This window comes from Culex quinquefasciatus, chromosome 3 (assembly GCF_015732765.1).
Source record: "Culex quinquefasciatus strain JHB chromosome 3, VPISU_Cqui_1.0_pri_paternal, whole genome shotgun sequence".
NCBI classification, from domain to species: Eukaryota; Metazoa; Arthropoda; class Insecta; order Diptera; family Culicidae; genus Culex; species Culex quinquefasciatus.
Genome location: NC_051863.1, coordinates 82,690,702 through 82,713,741, shown reverse-complemented (window position 1 = coordinate 82,713,741; position 23,040 = coordinate 82,690,702). Strand labels below are relative to the sequence as shown.

Below are 23,040 nucleotides of genomic sequence, written 5' to 3'. Positions count from 1 at the left end.
AAAACCTAATAGATTTGTTCACAGTTGCTGATAGAACCACGCATGTTTAATTAAAAAAAAGTTTTGTTATTGATTTTTATTATAAAATATCATTTCAAACTGTAATTATGATGCTTCAGTTAAGTACAATTAACTATAGTTTTAATTAATTTTAAATTCTTACGGCTTCAGCATTTTTGGTACTTTTAACATGAAAACAGCTTTATTTATACCCATAATTGAAAAAAAATATGCATTTAGGTTGATTACAACAAACATTTATTTTATTTTTAAGAGAAACTTTTGCTTAAATACACAGTTTTCTTCATTTTTGATGGTTAAATTAACAGGGGTCCACTTTTGGAATAGTTTGGATTTTTGTTGTCCTAAATTGGACCCCCCCTAATTTTTGCTCGAAAATGAGCAGTACTTCGCTTTATTTTAGTAAAGTTCATTAAACTTACATTATTTCGACTTGCTGAAGTTAAATAATCAGTCAAAAAATGATTGGATAGTTAATTCAATCATAAAATATAAATGCAGTTTTGTTGTGAAAATGCTAGTGGCCATGGCTGATTTCAGATGTCGAACTCAAAACACTTATTTCGGTGAAAAGGACAATTCAATGTCAGTCAACATTGTTTTAAATGATGCTGAACATGCAAAATAAAATATTTATAGACAACACTGTTCTGTACGACGTTAGGGCCAGTACGCTCCTTCCAAAAAAAGGGACCAAGAATTAGCTTTACGGACAGCAGAAGAAAGGCGATGAATGATGAACGAAAATAATTTCTTGGGCCTTCATTCCAAGAGGGTGCTGTGTCCTATCACTCGCCTTGTCCAGACCAAAATCCATGATAAAGCTGTCAGACCAAAGAGAAAAAAATAAACAAATTTGGTTTTTTCCATAGGTGGTCACAAACCAGGTGAAGAAAGTTTGAAATAGAATTATTATATTTCATTTCAACGATTTACAAATTGGCCGTCCTGTACACAATCGTTCATTAAAGCAGCTAAGAGCCTTATTCGTGCACTTTAATTTTTGGTCGCGTTTTTGGTGTTCACCTAAAAAATCTTGAAGTTGTGAGGATTTAAGGTTCCTCTCGTTTCACCATTTCCTTGCTTTATTCTCTCCGCTGCTGCCTTATTAAAATTTTCCTTGACCGATTCCTTACCAAGTAAAAAAAAAAGATATTTTACCCATGACCCATGAAGAGAATCGGGTCGCATTTACAAAGCCGATTCAGTGGCTTTTTCATAACTTAATGTTAACAGGTTAATGTTAACATTCCACAGGTCGCCTTCCATAAGGTGTCGTGATAAGGTCCAGCTTGTGACGATACACTACCTTCCTTTTACTAAGCAATCGAATCCAGAAGGGAACAGATCACCAGTTGTGTTGGTCCGAGCCGGGGTTTGAACCCCGAGCTACCGCTTCCCGCATAATCAAAAACCGAACAAAGAATGGTCGAAATCTAAGAGGGTCGAAATTATAAAGAAACTTCACCTAGTATGATTACCATTTGTGTTATCGTTGTTATATTGTCATAATTACGCGGCGGAAGCTTTTTGGCTATGTGGCTCGGTGTATGTATAGAAAACAATTGAAATTTATTATTTATGTATTTATTTTTTAAATCGGAAATTCACCACCACTAGTTTACACGCGTACATTTCGTGTGTTGCGAGCTTCCACAACTAGATGCCTCTTGTGAGCAATGTATGATGGATTAATGTTCAATGATTTATGTCTGTTTGTTTGTAATCATGAAATGTTAATAAGGATTACACTTTTCTGGAAAAGAGCCTAAATCGTAGTAGGAAAATAATGAAGATTTAAGAAAAAGTAACGGTTAAAAATATGTTTCGGGTTTCGGACAAAAACAAACAAAACCAAGACACCAGCATTGTGATGGGTTAAGATACTTTAATAAAGTTTAAAAATTAACGAGGTGCAGTAGGATTTCCATTTCTTTTTACAATGATGTTGTTGGGGTATAAACTAGTGTTTGTTGGTTCACGTTAGCTTGCAGTTTTTTTTTTCTTCTTTTTATTAATATCAATAGTTCAGTGCAGTCGGTTTACGGTTTTTATTCATGGTATCGACATTGAAGTATTACTCTTTATGTTTTGCTGTCTGTTAGAAAAATAGGAAATATGTAGTAGATTCGAATATTTTCAGCTCAGCTCGGTTTGACGCTCTATCTCTGTTTTGTGTTGGCCGGCTGTGTAGACGACTCGCGCGTAGATTGTAAATAAGTTCACACCTTGCCTTATCTCAACGCTACTCACTCCACGTTACATTGTTAACTATTTTTTGTCTCTATTTTTTTACGTTGTTACACGCTACAAGTATTATCAACTCTGTTGGCTTTCAGTTTTTAATTGACTCCATTGACACCATATTCTTTTTTTTTATTTCGACTTTAGACAATCAATCTACTCTGGCTAGCACGATAAGTTCCACTGCTACGTTTCTTTTGAAGACAACATCCAAGTTTGTTTGTAACCCTTGTTTTTACTATTACTTAGTTTTCAGTTCAACCTCGTTCAAATGAGGGAATCGGGGACACACTTAGCTCACTAGAACGTAATTCTATTATCAATGTTCTTATGTCTTCGAAAAATGTATAACAAAATAAAGCGCCTCATTTCTATCGTAAGTCTATCACTTTATTAACATCGTTTTAAACGTTTGGGGCTTCACTTGTGTTTTTGTGTTTTTGTTTGTTCAATTGTGTTGTACAAGTGACCGCATTCCGGGGCTTACACTTGTGTTTGTGTGAAAGGAAGAAACAACAAATCAACGCATGTTAAACTTGAACAACGGGGCCGTTTCTTTTAATTATTTTAAACGAAAAATGTTTTATTACACAATTTCCAGGATCTTTATAATACCCTCACTATTTCCCGCAATTATAATATTGCTTTGTTTCCGCCAACACACTGCCGAAACGAAGTCGTTTCCCTCGGAGCTTCGCTCGGTGTCCGAGATGGAACGGGTGGAATTGTTGGAGAACTTAAGGTTGAACAACTGCTTCGACAGTCCCTTGTAGTACACGCAGAGCGAGTTGTCCTCGCTGCCGCACGCAAGGTAATCATTGTTGGTCGCCAGTCCGGCAAAATTTTTCTCGTTTATGTGGCCGGTGAACGAGCGCAGACAGTACGGCGGAGAGTTTATGTTCCACAGCTTAAGCTGGCCGTCCGTTCCGGCGGAGACAATTTCCGTGGTGTTGAGAAATTTAACGTACGAAACGGCCTTCTTGTGGCCACGGAAGACACACAGAGGTTCTTTGATGTTACGCAGGTCGTAGTAGTGGACGCAATGATCGGCCGAACCGAACGCCAGGTGGCACGAACTCTTCGGATTAAACTTGACACAGCAAACGTTCGCCCGGGCCTCGATGGTCGCGACCGAATGGTCCACGTTGAGTGACCACAGCTTTACGCGTGCGTCGTCCGAACCGGACGCCAGTAGCCGTGTGTCCACCTCGTTGAAATCAACGCACCAGCATCGTTTGTCGTGCTCTTCGAAGGCCTTCGTTCGGGTTTTGGTGCTGACGTCCCAAACGGACACGATGCCCTCGTAGTCACTGGACGCGAGAATCTCCTTGAAATAGTTGTTCCATATCACGCACGAAATTTTGCTATTGCAAACCATTTCGTTGATCGGGTAGTTGATGTCGACCGAAGCGTCCCGGATGGCGCTGTAATAGTCGAAGATCTTGATCCGTTTCGTGACGCCGGCGATGGCGAAATATTCGCTATCCTTGTCGAACTCGATACTGGACACGATCGTCGAGACGTAGTTTGATTCGCACGAGTAGTTCAGCGTGGCCAACGGTCTCAACGCGCTGTACTTAGAAAATTTGATGAGATTTTCCCGAAACGTGTCCAGCGATTTCGTAGATCGTGTGGTATCGATGGAACGTGTCGGCGTTGAAGTGCCCAGCGAACCGGAACTGAGCGATCGATCCTTGCCAAAGTAAAGCTCTTCACTTCTGGCCGCAAAGTAGCACTGGACAAAGTCATCAAAGTGCTGGTACATCTGCTGCTTCCGCGCCATAAAGGACGACGAGCTGGGGTCGTTTTTGTACAGGTTGAAACCCTCGTTGGAAGATTCGCTGCGATTCGATGGGACGGTTATGGTGTCGATCTTGTCGATAATTTGTATAATCTCCTTCTTGATCGCGACGACGTGTTCGTCCTTTTCGTCTTTGACACTGTTTTCCACCTCTTCCACCGTGGGACAGCTGCTCTGGACTTCCTTCAGGATCTTCTCCACGTCCGTGATGTCGTTCTTGATCAACGCGATTTCATTGGCGACCTGCAGCTGCTGTTGCTCCTTTTGCTGGAGCAGATGTTTGAGAAACTCGTGCAATAACCGGTTTTGAGCAGCACACGACTCCGCCTCCAGCAGCAACTTCCGCTGGTTTAGTATCTCGAGCATCACGTTCACGTCCGACAGCGAGAGTTTCTTCGATTCGGAGGCTAGAAAGTGCTTCAGCGTGTCCGCCGAATCCCCGGACGCGGTGTTGCTCGAGTCGGTTCCTTTTTTCTTCAGTTTGAACTTGGTGATGAGGTCGTTGAGCAAATAGTTCGGCACAATGGAATCGTGCGAGGTTAGCGTGTAGTTGCACTTGGGACACTTTTTCGTGACCTCTATCGACTTGATGATGCAGTGATGGCAGAACGTGTGGCCACACTTGGTTATGTGTGCCTCGGTGATGACGTCGAAGCAAATCGGACACAAAAAGTCGTTGCTCTTGTCGTCGATGCTGGTGGGAATGCCATTCAGGGCCGTAATGCGTTTCTTACCCGAGGAAGACATTAGCGAGTCACTTAGACAGCCACCACCTCCACCTCCGACGCCACCGCCACTGGACGACGAGGACTGCACATCCGACAGCTGCCTGCGGGTTGTCATTTCGATGCCAATTTTCGCTTCGGTTGCACTTTTGCGCTTCCTCACTTATTTCTTCTTCTTCCTCCTCCTCTTGAAATTGTTTTTTTCTTCTTCTTCCTCTCAATCTCAATCTGTATCTGTCTTCTCGCTTTGTCGCTTCTTTAATCGGGCGTTTCTTACTGTTAGTTTGATATTTGTTTCTTGCTTTTCTTTGCTTTTGCTCTTACAACATAACAGTGGAGCTGAAACGAAAACAATGCCAAGAATGAGCAAACGGGATGTCAGTGGGAACAGTCTCTATTGCTAGTAATGGAAAATTATAATCGAAAGGAGCGCGACAAAATTAGGTTGAATAATTTAAAAAAACAGCACTCCACCACGATAGGAATTTTCTAACTAAAACGGCAATATCGTGGATCGTTGGCCGCGAGAGGAACCAAAAAAAATCTTGCAAAAGGGGGAAGAGCTCAAAAGGCAAACATTTTCGATTTCGTCTCAGTTCTACTGTTATGAAGTAGGTGCATTCAGTAAACATAAGGATTCTTTTGGTATTTAGGTGTTACATGCAAAATATTTTACTTTGTTAACAAAAAAAAAGGAAATCGAGATCCTGCTGCACTTAATTTTTGATCATTGTTCTTGTAATAAGAATTATTGTTATTGTTTTTGAGTAACCAAGCGCCTTCCTCAGAACAACCTTCTCTCAAATGTCCACTGATGAGCAATTCACTAGCTTTTCGTTATTCAGTTCTTTTTTTCCTGTATGAAACTGTGTCCTGATGTGCAAAAGGCCAATTTGCCTTTTCAGTATCTTCAGAACTACGGGAGCTATCGATATAATTATTGATACTTCCCCTAATAGTACTGTCTTCAAAATAATTTACAACAAAGTTTGAATATTTTTACAAGCAGATTGATGCAGGATTCGGTCCGTAAGTTTGTCAATTTTGGAATTAGAAGACAATTTTTTTTTGTGATGCTTTCCTTAACACATTTGTTTAAAGATTGTATTTTTTATTTCATTTGCAAAAACGTAATGATTTAAATCAAAATTATTTCAATTGGCTTTTAGGAATGCACTTGGTTACTCAGGATCTAACGTAATTTCTGGAAACCGAAAATTACAAATTGTAATTGAACATTTCACCGAAAACACCAACCAACGGACACTGCATAAATCAAATGAATAAGAAACAAAACGAAAGCTATACACAAAGTAATGAGTGTGAAGTTAGTCAATGGATTTGATAAGCTACAGATGCAAATGAAAATTGGCGCTTTCTGCGTTATTCAATCGATGCGATCGGAATTACCCTCATTTCGTACAAGCCAACAATCCACAATTTCACATATCTTTCGATTAGCTGTGGCCCCGCCGAACCATACCAATTTTCGATTGGGGAGGGTTAAGGAACACACGCACACACACACACACACACATGGCACACATACCCAACCACATACAGAGCAGCGCAATCCCGATAAACGAAAAAAGGACATGGCAGCAGCAGCAGCAGCAGCAAAGGAGCACGAACGAATGCACTTGTGAACTTGAACTTCATCGGTTCGACACCAGAAGAACGGTGCCTCGTTCGTTCGTTCGTTCGTTTGTTCTCTCTCTGTGCTTTTATTCTGTGTCTCTCTACGGATGGACAGCTTTACGTGACGTTGTTTGTGCCAGGAATTTAAAATGAGAGAGAATATTCGAATGATTCTTTTCTATTTTCGGGTTACGCCCCTCCATTCCTCCCTCAAAGCCCAATTCCCAAATACTTGAAAATCACACCGTGTGACGTTGCATGCTCCGTTCGGCTGCAGCAAAACGGGGGTTTGCCCTTCCAACTAGTGAACAGTAGTTATTTGTTCGTTCACTGGCTGGATCCGAAGAAGCATCGAAAACTAGGCCACAAAAGTATATGCAGATGAACTTAATTTGGCAGAAATTGACGACCTTCTCCATTGTGCCCAAACCCCCTTTGATCCCCTCGAGCCCAGCCCTGGCCGGAGCGAGAATAACAACTTTTGCTGCCTCTATTCAGAAGGATTACCCCGTAAAGCGATCTCTCTTTGTTATTTACTTGGCAGAAGCGGGGACTTTGATTGCAAAGTCGAAAAAGGAGCGCGACTGCCACGAACCACCGCGAATTTAATAAAGATATGAAGCTGCATAGCATCAAATCGAGCTAAACATTTCATTAGGGCGCACAAAACCAAAACGTAAACATTTGGGATTATTCCACTACTCCATTCATTAGTACACTCCCTACATGCCAAGAATCAGATTGATAGTACAGTCATCCCTCATATTCGGAACAGTTTACTGATCGGCCAATGTTCAAAAAATCATAGCAAATCGATAATTGAACTTAATGATTTGCTTTTACCTTCATTTGAAAGCTTTTCTTGCGATCTTTCGAATACTGTATCGAACAACTGCAAATTTTAACCTTTATATTAAGTTTTTGAAGTAAAACTTTGACCCTTGAAATCCACAAATTCGGAACACTTTTTTCTTACGGATGTAAACAAACTTTGGTTCTCTTCATGAGTACATAATTTTTAAAAAATAATGACTTCACGCACTGAAACCAACTAAATTCAAGCTTAGTTTTGTTTTATGAATGGTTTGATAACTTTTTTTGTGAAAATATCAGTTAAATTCAGGTGTTCCACAATTGTGGGAGGCACAATAACATCCCACACTTATGGAACATGCAATTTCATGGCAGTGTTTTGCTGCTCTGATTGAAATAGTCTTGAGATGCAGTTTTTTGTTTTAAAAGTACAAATTTTACTAGTGAAATAGTGAGATAATGTCCAAATAATGGTCCTAAAAATAGTTTGGTCGAGCGAAAAGATGCATTTGGCATGCTATTGATAAATTATCACAAAAGTGTTCCGAATTTGTGGGTGTTCCGAATATGTGGGATGACTGTAAACAATTTTCTATTGAAAAAATCAAAAACACAAAAGGGCACATAGCAATGTTCACTCCAAAACCAGAAAAAAGTCCAATTGTGCCCTTTTTCGTTAGTTTTTCGTGGTTAAGGAACTTTCTATGTTATAAAGTGAACTTTTTATACATTCTTAACACTAATTCACTTCAAAACAAAGTTTGGTTTACGTTTCACCAAGGATTTTTGCAGAAAAAAAAACTTCGTCGAAATACAATCTTTATTTCCTTTCACTCGAATGACAGTTTACATAAGGTGTGAAAGGGACACAAAAAATCAAAATCAAATTATTCGCTCTACAGCATTGCCTTGGCGTTCTCGATTGCGAGATTCCTACTGAAACTAGGTGTCCGAAGGCTTGATTGTTGAGGCAATTGCAAACCACTTTTACACCTTAGCTTCCATCCACCCCGGGATTCGAACTGACGACCTTTGGATTGTTAGTCCAACTGCCTACCAGCGACTCCACCGAGGCAGGACCCAGGGAGACGACTCCTGCACCTGGATTGAGCTAACGACCTAACCCTCTAGGTTAGACCGGGGCCAACATTTACTTGCCCGTCCGACGGAAGGCGTGGTCAGACAAATCTCGTCTCGAAAAATGCCACCGGGACCGTCTGGGATCGAACCCAAGCCGACTGGGTGAGAGTCAACCACGCTTACCCCTACACCACGGTTCCCGGTAGAACACACTCTTGTCTAAAAAAGTTATGTGCCCTAATGAAATGGCAAGCACGAATTATGAGTTTTATGGCGAAAATCAATATAAATTAAGAAGCATTTCAGCAGAGTTGAGGAGGAGTTGAGGATAATAATGTGTTTACCCAAGTAGCACTCATAACTTGTCGACTGTTGAATAATAGTTAGACAATTGTTTTTGATAAACATACGAGAAAAAATCTGAACATAACTTAAATAACAGTTTGTTTCACTGCTTGTATAACTGACTTATGTAACTATCGTGTTTTGTGCCACAAAAGTGTTAAAACACAGTCAACTTCACTCTTTTCCAACAAAACACAACATAGGAAAAATTGTCACCTGTTTGGAGGGTTCCATCCAATTTGCTGATTTACACTGTTTAAACAACTTATTTTGGAACACCTTCGATGAAAACTTGCTTGCTCACTTCCGTTTGAGGTATTTATCACTTGATTTCAGTCGAAAACGCTTTTTATGAGCTGTAATTAAACGTCAAAATCCTGAATTGCCATGATGCTGTTCCCTCATCAGCATTGTTTTCCTCGAAAACAGTGAGTTGAATAATAATAATATTGCACTGTTTGTTTCACTGCTTATCTAACATTGTCATGTGACGGCATCTTCTGAAAAATGGGCGTGGCCAACCATTCTTTAAATAACCTTAGGTTTTCTCGCTTTGTTACACAAATGTTATCGGAGAATAGGTTATATAACTGATATTCAACTTGACATTGCGTGTTGTTAGGTGGTGTAAATTTGTACGTGAGGTATTTAGAGTTTCAGTAATGTTTATTTATCGAAGATTGCAATAATTTTAATTGTTGACCGATTATTTATAAAAATATCGCCGATAAAAGCTACAAAAAATATCAGCTTACGGAGTTCATGATAGAGAAAATAACAAATTAAAATCACACCATTTTTCAATGTTACTCCGTGGTACGGTAATCGAAATGACAGTTGAAACGGTTTGTTATAACAAAGTTACATAATGGAGTTGTAACAACTGACTTGAAACAAACTTATATAACTTTATTTCCAATGACAGCCTTTTCTGGAGTTAAGTTGTATAGCTCACTGCAGTATAACAAAGCTGACAGCAGCCTTCTTATTGACGTTTAGGCCAGCTTGTTAACTATGAAGCCTCGTGGAAAGATGTGGAAGCGCGCCTGGACCTGCCGTGGAGATAACAACAAGTCGTCTAAGTCATCGGATCGAATCTTGGGAAAGACGAAGTTCATCAAAAAAATGAAAATCTAAAAGTTCGCCATGAAGAGGGTTTCACAAGAATCACAGTTAGAGAGCGCGAAAATATTATTTTATTTATTTCATACAATTTCAATTTTTTTCTAAATACATCGGGCAGAAAAAAGCGTACCAAAATAGTCAGAGATAATATTCTTATTGGCTTCGTCGTTGATTGAAATTCTAATAAGAACTGTTTGTTTACATGTAAGTTGGGTAACGGTTAGACAACTGTTTTCAATCTATCTTTCCTTTTCAGTGTGCGCTTTGATTTGACAGCACAGCCGTTAACCACGCCCCCTTTTTTCGTTGAATCTCTTGTTAGCTAGCACAGTGTTGTCAGATACATTTGTATAACTTACTCTGATAACTTGCATCTTATTCTGGCAAGTTGTACAACAGAAAAAGTGCGCTTTTTCCAATGCACAGGAGTTGTAGAACAAGTTGTGGTAACGAGGCCGTTCGGTTATACAACCAGTTGGGAAATACGTTTATCTGACAAAGTGTGTTGCTTGGGTATCGTATCATCAGTAAAAAAAAATCAGCTTTCTTTTAAATATGAATTGATTTGCTCGAATCGCGGTTTTTGGTTTTGTGCCCTAATGAAATGTTTGGCTCGAAATTTGCACATATAATCCGGCACCTTGGATTATTCACAAAATGACTACATTTTAAGCTCTACGGTGTCTATGGGTTTCGGGGGTAGACAAAGAAGTGCACCATAATCCAGTGACTGGAATTGTTCCAACTGAACGACATGGTTCAGATTCAAAGTAGAACAGCAAACAGTCTCAAAAGAAATTTTAAATTCAAGCATGTCCTAAAGACGCAATGGGCAATCGAATGTGTAATTTGTTCGGAATATGAACTATAAAAAAAGAGAGTCGATAGCCGCTGTCCATAACGGATACTGCAAAGCCAAACAATTTGGTTCACAAAAAGGCCTCCGCACATGATTCGATTGGCAGGTTTTCAAGAGAGGCAAAAGTTTTCTACGTACACAAAATACAATTCATCAGATTTGATCGACAAAGCTGATCATTCGTATCCATAAAGTTTAAAACTAAATGCATCGAGAGACGTTAGCGAAGCCGCCCTTTGCTGTAAAACCAAAGAACCGAGACGTCTGTAGTCACACTTCGCAGCAAACTTCTGTATCGAGGAGACTCTTGGTATTTTGTATGTACTCATCCCGTCATACGTTGTCATTGCTTACTATCATGCCAACATTCCCCCTTAAGCTAGATTTTAGTAACTTCCAATAACTTCCGTTCTCGTCAAAACATTCGCCGCTCCTCGATTCACGAACCCGCGCTCTCTGGTACCCTTCACCGATGTTGAATGCTGAGTTACCCATCGTCTTCAGGTGGCCCGAGTTCGAGCTTTCTACTGATCCCGTTGACTGGCATTCTGAAGCAAAATGGCCCATTTGCTTGCACTTGAAGCACTTGACCTTCGTTTTGTCCTTCGCCGGCCTTCTCTGGTGACTCACAAAAGCTCCTTCGGTTCCTGATGACGTCACGTAATCCTGTTTCTTCACGTCCTGCAGGCAGGGTTGCCACAAATACAGATTTATCTGTATTTTACAGATTTTTGAGGTGATGAGGTCATACAGAATCTGTATATAAAGAAATACAGATTTTAAGAAAAACATACAGATATACAGTTTTTTCCGATTTTTTATTTAAATCAAATAATTTTAATTCTTTAAAAATTGTTTTTTTCAATTGCTGGATGAGCCCAAACATTAAATTTTAGATTGTATAGCATTTTTATGCATTAAAAAACAATTAAGAATATTTTGTTTTTTGAAAAATGTTTAAAAATGTCAATACAGATTCCAAATACAGATTTTCTTCCCCCTGATACAGATATATAGATTTTTGACCCTTAAAAATACAGAATCAAATGTGGCAACCCTGCCTGCAGGATCTTCGTCTTGATCAAGTCTGCGGTCAATTTTGCTTCTGATGCTTCCAACCCCATCAACATTGGTCCGTAACTCTCCGGCAGCCCCATGAGTAGAATACTTGCCAACAAATCGTCGTCGACCTTGAAGTTGATCTCGACAGTCCTGCACTGAATTGAAAAAGAGACGACCATTTGATCGTCAGAATTCCAGTAGATTCTCCATTCGCAACAATGGTCGATACAATCATAATCCGACAACTGTTAGTTCAACAGATCAACGAATTTAGTCCGAAATCCACTATCGGAGAACCTCCTTGTTCTCGATGACAGCTTACCGGCCATCGATGAAGCCTTGAGACTGCGTCAAAGTGGGTTCTCGTAGCATGTATAAATGGAAGCTTCAGCAATATACTGAAAACATCGATTTTAATTCCACATCGGATCAAATCATACTCCTTGCCAAACAAGCATCAAACCTATGATACTCATTATGACAAAGCCCAGGGTAAAAAGTTTCCAAACCAAACTTACCACATTGAAAGCTTTGTTTGACGTGTGTGTGTGTGTGTGTGTGTGTGTGTGTGGTCCAATCCAAGAACCGGTAGCGATATTATGGGAAAGTATAGTTTGTATTAGGCTTTGTATATGCCGAATGCTGATACAACTTATCTTAGTCCCGGGTGATAGCGCTGCTTCCAACGACCGGTTTCAGAATAGGGACGTGGCGTTACATCGTGCTGCCACCTGGTTTTTTGAGGTGCAAGAGTGGAAAAGTGCTGAGTCATCGTCTAAAAATAGACGGCGTCCTATCTCGCCCAGCAAAATTAAATTGATAAAGTAGTCGGTTTCGATGAGAAAAAGTGGAAAACGTGGTCTAAGAATAGCGACGCCATCCCCCTATGAGAGAGCTCCTTGCGGTCCAATTCCGAGGTCGCGGGGCATTGTTCGGCCCCGCCTTAACATAGAAGCAAGCATCTGAAGGAAACTCGATCTATATTTAGACTTCCAATCCCGTCAGGCAAATCAGGGATCAGCGCGTATTTAATATGAGAAGATATAACATGTTTCAACACTACGGATCATTTCACTGCTAGAGTGTAAAAACCTTCTGATAGCCGACTGCTTAGCGTCCCAGACCACCAATCCTAAGGCGTGAGTTCGAATCCCACCTGATACATTCATGATTCCAAATTTCAAAGGAACCGACCGGGATTTGATCCCTGAACCTTCTGCTTGTGAGGCAGAAGTCGTAACCATTAAGCCACGGAGCCGGTTTCTTTCATAGCTTTGTTTGAAATAATCCCAAAATATTAGTTGAAAACCCAAATACGACCGAGGGGGTTTGAGATTTCAAAAAAGTGTCCACGTAATTTATGGATGGTCCCCAGGCAACTTTTTTTCAGCCCTCTATTTTCTAGTTGTTTTGCATTTTGGATCGAATGTTGAATGATAACACCGACCAACAAAATTTCTGCGCAGGCTCGACTCGAGGGGAAGCATAAAGTTTGGGGTCCCACACATACATTTTGAATTTTTCAAAAATATTCAGACAGGGCAGAATGGTTTTTCTCCAAAGTTTGTAGGGAGGATTAGTGCTGTTCGCTACTCCCACATAAAGCATGCAATTTTTTGGCTTGTATGCAACAGCGACGAACTGCCCTCATTCTCTATACAATCTTTGGAGAAAAACCTTTTGGTCCTGTCTAAATATTTTTGAAAATTTCAAAGTGCACGTGTTTCTGGGGACCTACAACTTCATACTTCCCCTAGTTGAGCTGAAATATGGCCTTAAAATTCTCTATAAAGTGATTTGTAAAATTTTAAATCCAAGATGATATATTCTGAAAATGCATTTGGTAATGTAACAGGCAATCAACCATCCAAAATTTAACTGAAATAGGGTCCTTGAACTCCAAATTTATGAAAAAAGTGAGAAATAGTAACTTTCAGATAATTGAGGCTTCTGATAATCGAGTCTGGGCTGTAATTTGTTTTAGCACCTGAGCAACACTAATATTTTTTAACGAAATATGAACGTAGCCTTATGAGAAGGAAAATCTTTGAACGACAAGCATAAAATTGATAATTGTTCTTGCTAACCCTTACTTATGAATCAAATAACTTGTAGTGGATCGGTAATTCCAAACTTGAAAAAAAAACACAGGAATAATAAATCCTACCAAGGTTTCTTTCACGGCGTTTGTAACAACCAGCGCACACTTTCAAACAAAAAACGTTACAACAACACTAACCTGCTGCTGCTGCTGCTACTACTTCCAGCAGCCTTTTCCTTCGCCTTGGCCGAGCAAATAGATACTTTCAGGGTTTGTTGTTGGAGCCCCAGTCGCTAGGCAAATTCGCAATGTTGGTCATGTTTTGCCCTTCCCCAGTCCCAGCTTGGCCCCTCAGCGCCGTCCTTCGGGGGGACTCGTGGACGATTTAGTTTTTAATTGGCGTTAAAAAGCCGTTAGTAACAGCTGATACCATATTTCGTAGAACCAACACGAAATAGAATACAACAAAGAATCGTGTGCGGAATGAATTTAAACGATATGGCACATCCAGCAGGAGTCGGTCGGTCGGTCGGTTGGTTGGATGGTGATGGGTTTGGAAATGGGGCAACATTTGGCTGCAATTTGTACCGCCGAAACCGAGTGTGGCAGCAGTCGATCCAGTCGAGGGGGCCCACGGCTCTGGGAATCGAGTATGTGAGTGCAGTTTTTGGGCCTATTTTTAGGAAAGAAAGCCTCCTTCTTACCCCATCGCGCACCGGGTTGGCGTATGTCGATCGATAAAGCCGACAAATATGCTTCCGACCGGTACTCTACACTGATTACCATAACAATTATATTGTTATTTACGTCGTCGTCGTCGTCGATGACGCGCACTTTCTGTTTCCATTTGGATTTTGATAATGGCAATTTTGCGAATTTGCTTGGACACATACTCGCTGCGCTTGAACCACAATCACCATGTTTGAAGACGGATAATTGATAAGTGTAAATAGCGGGAGAAGAACAAGATAAGATAGCTTACAAAAGTATCAACCTCTGTAGGCTTTCTCAAGAGTTGGAGCCATTTTAAGCCTTGATTGATTTATCTTGTCTTTATTAGAATGGGTTGCGGCATTCCATAAACCTTTACGAATAGTACTTTTGCATGGAACTAATTCTCTAGAGTCTAGATAAACGTATGCCTAAAACGATTTGTTTTCTGTACAGATTGTCATAGATTTTTTTTCCAAAATATTTCTCAAATTAATGTTATTATAAATTGAAAATAAAAAAAGGACTAAAGCACACAAGCGGTGATATATTGGCGCATGAAATGTTTAAAACATGATAAAATTTCTATTTCTTAAGAAAATGCCAAAACAGTTACAGCTCAGACTTGATTATCCGAAGTCTTCTTGAAATATACGCTTCGGATAATCGAATCAAGACTTTTTTGTTTTGCATTATTCAGCTTGCTTAACAATACAGTCAAGACTCTAAATAGGGGAACATCATCTAATTCCAGCGTGCCTCTAATGTTGGCAGGTCAGAACTTTGACGCTCAATTAAAGCTAATTAAAAGCGTTTTCAACTGAAATCGACTGATAAATAGCTCAATAAGAAGTGAGCAAGCAAATTTCTATAACAAGTTTTGCAAAATTAGTTGTTTAAATAATGAAAATCAGCAAATTGGATGGAGTTAGGAGCGAGAGCTTAACGTGCCAAACATACGAGAATTTACCCCACTTCAGATAACACCGATCAACAAAATTTCTGGGCGGTTCGGCGCTGTTGCACTGCCGTTCTACGCATAATTGTCCCATGTTCAAAAAAGTGCAACTGAGCAAAACGCGATTGAAATTTTTCGACCGATTTCTGTGTTTCTACGCATAATTGTCCCGTGGGTTCCTATTCGCCTTATGTGTCCCTAAGCGCCCCAGTTAGCAGTTTATCATCCTTATTTGTGATTCTCTTGCAATACAACAGGTAAACAAGACAAAAGGCTTAGTAAAACTAATGATTCCGTTTAAGAGCATACTTGGTGGGACAATTATGCGTAGAAGTTCAACGATGGGACAAACAGACTTGGTGTTGTTTTTAATGAGTTTCCGAACAAAGTACCAGATTTTATGTGTTTTTCTTAAAGTACACATCAGACTAAACTTAAAAATGTCATAAAGTCAAAATCGTCCAAAACTGACATGGGACAATTATGCGTAGAACGGCAGTGCATGCAAGCAAAAAATTGCATGCAATAACAACAGCACTAATTTTGCATACAAACATTGGAGAAAAACCAGTCGGCCTGGCCTAAATATTTTTGAAAAATTTCAGTGCACGTGTTTCTGGGGACCCTAAACATCATGCTTCCCTCGAGTTGATCCTGCGCAGTCAATTTTGTCAATTTTTGTAGGTCAGTGTAATCGAACCATGAAAAATATTCATATTCTATTTTTAATAATGGACTTTAAGTATGGGGTCACTCTAAAGTCAATCAGAATTTTTTAAATCCCAGATGGCAGCCAAAACATTAAGTTTGATATGTCGCATGAGTGTTTTCAGGTATTCGTCTGCTGTGTGCTATCTTGTGACATAAATCATTTTAGCATTAGCTTTAGCATTTGGAGGACGCCCCACCACCGGAAGGCTCCACAACGCTTATCCCACTGTTTGGTGTGGGTGTGTTAGACCCTCATCCGGAACAATAATCCAACACGGGAGATACCATGTCTTCATCTTTTGATGAGTGTGTAATACAACCCAGGGCATAAGGGGGTCCTGGCCGGGTCTAAGCTATCCTCAAGGATGGGAAGGATCGTTAGTAAACACCTATCTAAAGTGCGCAAGGACCCCTACGTCACCTTAGTGGTATAGATGTTTGTAGGGAGGTTTTGGACTCAATGTTAGTAGGAGAGGTAGAACCCTAGGATACACCTCGAAAGGCGTTGCGGGTTGGTTGTAACAGTATTCCTAATTCCAGTCTATGCTCACCAAGTCGTCATGGCCTTGTCGTTAGCATTTTTGCTTACCAATCCAAAGGACGAGGGATCGAACCCCGCCTCGAGCGACTTTGGTTTTTCGTTCATATTCATCATTTCAAATTTCTGTGTTCTTAACTTTCTCGTTGGGAGCAGATGGGATTCGAACCCAGAACCATTCGCTTACAAAGCAAACACCGTTACCAGTCAGCCACGGCCGCTCCTATCTTGTGACATAGACCATTTTGGTCGAAAATGAGTTAATGATGACGTTTTTCTATACTTAACCAACACTAAAAGATGCTTTAACCCGATTTTGGGAACTCGCTTCCGTTTTCCGGATATCGCAATACACACTATTCATTATGCGTAAATGTAATGCAACATCTTTATACTAGTTTTGATTCCATGTGTTGCAATTTCAATTTTCGATTTGTTTTGACCCCCGTTCTTGTCCTCTTTCGGAAACGAGGGTCATACACTAAAAAAATATTTGCAGAGGCCTAAATTCAAGATCTCGCTCCACAAGCTGAATATTGTTACTTGAAATAATTTAGGACTCTGGGCCAAATATGAACAAAATCGGTCAACATTTACCCATTGATACTGAAGAAAATTGTATGGGGAAAATCTGATAAAGTCTGGAGCAACATTTGAAAAAGGCACTTGAGCATTTTGACAGCTGGAACCATTTGGCAAATTCCAAGACAACAGGTAACTATTTAACAAAATTTCCAGTGCTAAATTATAGCTGTAGAGGCCAGCTTTTGTTTTACACTCAAGGCGGTTCTTTTAAAAAAAAACTCCAGACTTGGAATTTTGTGAAATAGTTAGGATAGAGTAGTCATCAATGAGACACGGGGAACAATGATAAAATGGCTCTCACAAGTCGTAGTTTCAACCAATCAGGCTCATATTTGGGGGAAAGGTGTGTCTACTGGATACACGTCTGCCATTATAGTGGCTATGGTTATGGAAGCTCCCTTGAAAAGTTATTCATAAATGTTTGATTCTGGGGTGTAAAAGTAAATTATGGACAAAAATTACTTTTTCGCTCGTAGGCTGCCATTAGCACCAAAACTAATATTTCTTCAAATTTCTTTCGACGTTCCATAGGGATTGAGTTGGGCTACAATGTCCTTTCATTAGGTTTGGCCAAAATTTAGAATATACCCAGTATCCAGGACTGTCTCATTGTTCCCCACTCATTTCAGCTCATGGGTAACAATGAGACACTTTGATTTTTCTTCATTAAACTTTTCAAAATCTATGGAAATCTTTCAAAACATGAATTAAAAGTGATTTTTGGCATATTTAAAGAGTTTTAACTTCATTTAACCAAAAATACAAAGTTATTTGGTATAAATATACGAATTTTACAAAATATAAATACTTTTTAGTATAACTTTTGTTAATTAAAGTTTCATGTTGGCAAAGTTGCTCTAAAATGTTCAAGGCAAGTTACCTGCAATGGAACAATATAAAAACATGATGTTTTGCTAGAAAAATCTTGATTTTCGTATTGTGTCTCATTGTTCCCCAGCTGTCTCATTGTTCCTGCCAAGTGCGTCTACAATGAGACAGTTGAATATCTCTGGCTGTAGATGTCGGATTGATCTCATATTTTGGTCAATGTTAGAACACATTGAAAGAAAGAAAATGCAACAAAAGCTTATTAAAACATGCTGATGAAAAATGAGAAAATCTTTGAAAGTTGAAAACCAAAAGTGTCTCATTGATGACTACCCTACCCTACCTGCTGTTGTCTTGGAATTTGCAAAACAGTTCCAGCTGTCAAAATGTTTTTTTTTCCTTTGTGCCGTCATTTGACGTCTTTTTTTAGTTTAAAAAGCATTTTCCTGCGTTCTTATTCAGCATGTTCGGGCTCGTTTGAAAAATTCGTCAATACTTAGATTTTTTTAAAACCATTGATTGCAAAACAACTTGACTGGCGTAAAATGCATTTTATACACATTTATCTAAATTTTGAAACCATGACTTGTAATTTAAATTCAAATTTTTATTTTTTACTGGGCAACTCACTTAGCTTTTATGAATGATTCTTCTAAAATTGTGTATGGAATAGTTGCATAGGTCATGAGAAAGGAGTACATGTTTTATTGCAATAAAAGAACATGCAAAAAAACCGATAAGCAAAAACCCAGAGAATCGCTCACGACATGCTCGTCTACCACCGCACCCTAAAACTCAATGAGGACCAATTGATGGAAACAAGTTAACGAGGAGACACTTTTCATTAACCTAGTTTGTGCGACAACGAGCGTCGTCGCGAGGTGATAATAACGTCGATATTCACCATGCACCACCCAGAGCCCGTGTTCCCCACGATGATGCATCACCCCCCGATCACTGCCCTAGTGTGGTCGAACTCTTCAAAAAACCTTGATTTTCAAATGCACCCCAGCCTAGCAAGCAAGCCAGCAAAAGACTGCTGCAACCGTCGTCGTCGTCGTCGGGGTCGTCCTCGGACGGACGGACGGATGGGGATGGGTTGTGTATAGGTAATTATGTTATAGCTCCCCCTCCCTTTCTCGTCGTATTATAACATCCTTCGCCGGTTCTCGTGCAATTCATCAAACAGGGACGACGTCGACGAGGCGTGCGGAACACGTTGAATAGGACGGAAAAAAGACCGGCTCAGCAGAATGCTTTATTGACAGAAGAACATAGAAGAAGAAAAAAACGGGCTTCTCAACGACTGTTCGGAAAGGTCAAGATAACTTTGCTGCACGTATTGCATTCCGGTACATGTACATTATGAACCCTTTCGCGTCGTAAAGAAAGTCGCTAGATTCGTTAGGTTTTGCTGTGTAAATTTATTTTTAAAAGAGTTTAAAAATAAAAAGGCCAATAAATCCCGGTCTACACAAGATTTAGATTAGAAGTTTTGTTTGAAATATTCTTGTTTATAAAGCCTCACAGTAAAAGGCGTTTTATTGGAATACTGTTTGTGTGGGTGTGTTATTCCAATCCAATAACTACTGGCCTGCAGCGATATTATGGTATAGTATAATTTGTAGGACTCGTATCCCTAGAGTTGGTGAAGACTTTAAATGTACCAGACCAAGATTACTTTGGTAGAGTCACTGAGTTGCACTAGAGATCGCCAAACTTTTAGGTTGAAGAGCGAATGTTTTCGTTTTTCATAATTTGACTATCAGACCGAGATCACTGGGATGTCTGGCCCTTTGACATAGAATCAAGCATCAGAAGAATCCTCGATCTATATAGTTACACTTCCAACTCCCTTAACTGCCGTTCTAAGCACAATTGTCCCATGTAATTTTTTGACGATTTTGACATTTATTTTTAAGTTTAGTTTGTCGTACACTTTTCGGAAAACCCATAAAATCTAGTACTTTGTTCGGAAACTCATCAAAATCAAAACCAAGTCTGTTTGTCCCATCGTTACACTTATACGCATAGTTGTCCCACAAAGTATTTTCTTTCACGGAATCATTAGTTATACGAGGCATTGAGTCTTGTTTACATACTGTGTAGCAAGGATTCTAAATAAGAGTGATACGTTACTAACTGGGGCGATTGGGGACACAGGACGGATAGGAACCCACGGAACAATTATGCGTAGAAACACAGAAATCGACCGAAAAATTTCAATCGCGTTTTTCTTAGTTGCAGTTTTTTGAATAATGCGTAGAACGGCAGCATAGGCAAATCAGGAACCGGAAATATTTGATTGTTTGTTATATTATGGTGACTTCAACCGAAATGTGGTCATTCGTTACCGGATGTTTAATATGAGAAGATGGCACTTTTACAGTGAAAAACCTTCAGCTGGCCCACTGGTTAGCGTCTCAAAGCAGAGCAACATCACAAAGGCAAACCCGTACACAAGATACCGATTTTCCGAGTACCTACATCGCCAGGTTCAAGACCTGCAAGACCCGCTTGGACCAAGTAACCCTTGTCAGTTACATGATCTCTAAGTATGGATTGTAAGGAGTTTTTTTTATATTATTATATATATATTAGTTGTAACCGATCCTCGCTCCTAACCTGGTCACAGCCCTTAAAAGGACCTAATAAAAATAAGTTAAGAACAAAAAAAAAAGATACCGATTTTTGAATATCTTTATAATAAAAATATGGGCAGCTGCCAAAATGGTATGCTATTTGTATAGAAGACCAAAATAATGCAGAAATTGAGTGCGCAACATCTGATTTAATCTGACCGAAATTTCTTGAAATCAATTTGGATAAATAATTTTTATTATTATTGTTGTATAATTATAGTCGAAATTTATTTCAAAAATAAAATTACTCTATTTTTTCAAGTATAAGTCATTCGTTTTTTTTTTGAATATTTATACAAAAAAAATAGTTTAAACAAGTTTAAAGTGCATTCAATTGAGGATTATTTTTCATGCTCATTATTTTTGTGAAATTACGATTGCCTTCAGCCACAAAATCAATCACATATCAACCAGACCGTGGTTTACAAATTTCATATTGCTGGAAAAATTTCATTTTTGCTCTCAAATCTAAAAAAAACAACAATTTTGAAAAACTTTTGCTGATAGATGTATTTTACAGTTTTGCAGATTTTACAAAGTTTTTTTTTAAATAAACATTTGGGCCTAACTGCTCATTTTTGGTGCAGAGGTAGCTTATTGGGAGTACTTAAAGGATAAGCAATAATCCAGAATGTGTCGAAATTTAAATGATGCCTTTGAAATGTTTCAGTTTCTGACTTTGAGTTGAGATGTATATGTGACGGTCTGTCTAGGATGTTTAGTTAAAAAGTTGCTCGGAAGGCAAAATAGCAAAATTAGATTAGATTGAAATCGAAAAGTTTACGTCAAAATAAACTTAAAAATGATAAAAAGTCAGAATCGTCCAAAAATTATATGGGACAATTATGTGAAGAAACGCAGTGCAGATAAATAAACCATTTTTAAAATTGATTATTCGTTAATAGATTGAACTATTGCAAACTAAACCGAGAGATGATTAAACAGTGAAATAACAAATCTTGTATTGAGACCACAAAATTCAGTCTTTTTTGAATTTTTGGTTACAATCCCCTTGCGTACAGCTAGACGACCTGCACGTATGTTATCTCCCCGTTTTGCTTTATTCTAATCACACGGAACACAATAACGGTGCGATAGTGCCACATACAAACACACTCCAGAGGGGAGAAAATGGTTCAATGCAGTCAGGGATAACACAATGGACACATGGTAAAACACCTTAAAAGTAACAATAGCGTCGCGTGATAACGTTCACAAGTGGACAATTTCAGGATGCCGGATCACAACCCGGCAACGGTAAAATATAAAATGAGTTTTTAGCAAATTTCGCAAACAAAATGAAACAGGCAAAATAAGTAAGAAAGAATGGTAACAGCAAGATAGTGAAGTGAAACAACTTACATCTTAATCTGCTCTAGCAGCTTCCCAGCTGTTGACTCGTTGTACTTTGAAGCAAACTTTGTAAACTTTACATCCTGATCGTCGGAAGAGTAAACGCCGAGCACCAATCCTCGCTGTTGTAGCCGGACCAGGTAGCAGCAGCAGCAAGACCACGAAGACAAAGATAACGACAACGAAGCAAGCGATGACGGTAGCGGCAGGCCACGAGAAATGTTGCACAAGCCACAAGAAAAGAAAAATGTCCATGAAAGAAGAGCAGCGAAGAATCGCGATTAATCAAACCGCGGTCACACTGGACTTCGGAACAATGTCCACCGGCGGTTCCACCCACACACTCACTATACGTACTTTGTCGGACATTGAAGAAAATAACCTTTGCGCTAGCACGGAATTTTGATATCTGACCAAAAGATTAGAACGGACGAATGCCATCATAAATGTGAACGAGCGAGCTTTCGTGCTCGGATGAAGGGTGCGACTGTCAAAATCGGGCAGGGTTGTCAGATGATGGGGTTTTTACATTTCTGAGCGAGCGTTGTTGAAATGTCTGTGCAACTTTCATTGAGCTGCACTGCCCATGTTCGCATAAATGTCCCATATGCGAAAACAGCAAGCTGAGAAAAACCCATTTGAAGTTTGTTCCATACATAAGGCTACCCGCATAATCAAATACCAAAGGTGAAACTGTCGAAATCATAAGAAAATTATTTCTGGTATGGTTACCATTTGTGATATTGTTGATATAATGTCACGATCGTATTACAAAATTAAAATGGTACTATTTCCCGAATTGTTACACTTATCTTGACATATTCGAATCTGGGACTAACATCTGGGACAACTATTGTTGTTAGTGCGAAAGTTAACATTCCATAGGTCGCACGACCTAAGGTGTCAGAATCGAAAGAAATGGCTGGCAAAAATTCAAATTTGTAGCAATTCGTTCACTTC

General features: G+C 39.3%; 2 protein-coding genes across 3 annotated transcripts; both read right to left on the bottom strand.

The window, feature by feature from the left end:
• Window positions 1-1,889: 1,889 nt before the first annotated feature.
• Window positions 1,890-22,589, bottom strand: LOC6033984 (E3 ubiquitin-protein ligase COP1). 2 transcript variants are annotated; one of them, XM_038259669.1, is made up of 3 exons: window positions 22,438-22,589; window positions 22,090-22,202; window positions 1,890-5,130 (listed from the first exon to the last, which is right to left on the bottom strand). In XM_038259669.1, the coding sequence occupies exon 3, from the start codon at window positions 4,907-4,909 to the stop codon at window positions 2,852-2,854; it is 2,058 nt and encodes a 685-aa protein (XP_038115597.1). In that variant the 5' UTR covers window positions 4,910-5,130; window positions 22,090-22,202; window positions 22,438-22,589; the 3' UTR covers window positions 1,890-2,851. The 2 variants fall into 2 exon arrangements, with proteins under 2 accessions (XP_038115597.1, XP_001844371.2); XM_001844319.2 differs by lacking the exons at window positions 22,090-22,202; window positions 22,438-22,589 and adding an exon at window positions 6,341-6,359.
• On the bottom strand, window positions 10,272-11,953 carry LOC119768742. Its single transcript, XM_038259670.1, has 2 exons — window positions 11,713-11,953; window positions 10,272-11,332 (listed from the first exon to the last, which is right to left on the bottom strand). The coding sequence occupies exons 1-2, from the start codon at window positions 11,890-11,892 to the stop codon at window positions 10,985-10,987; spliced, it is 528 nt and encodes a 175-aa protein (XP_038115598.1). The 5' UTR covers window positions 11,893-11,953; the 3' UTR covers window positions 10,272-10,984.
• Window positions 22,590-23,040: the final 451 nt, after the last annotated feature.

What these genes read in the sequence shown, in the direction of transcription:
- LOC6033984 (XM_038259669.1), bottom strand. Translation starts at nt 4,909, where the DNA reads ATGACAACCCGCAGGCAGCTGTCGGATGTGCAGTCCTCGTCGTCCAGT.
- LOC119768742 (XM_038259670.1), bottom strand. Translation starts at nt 11,892, where the DNA reads ATGGTCGTCTCTTTTTCAATTCAGTGCAGGACTGTCGAGATCAACTTC. An exon ending in TCAAGACGAAGATCCTGCAG is followed by an intron (nt 11,333 to 11,712) that starts GCAGGGTTGCCA and finishes CCCTGCCTGCAG; the next exon opens with GACGTGAAGAAACAGGATTA.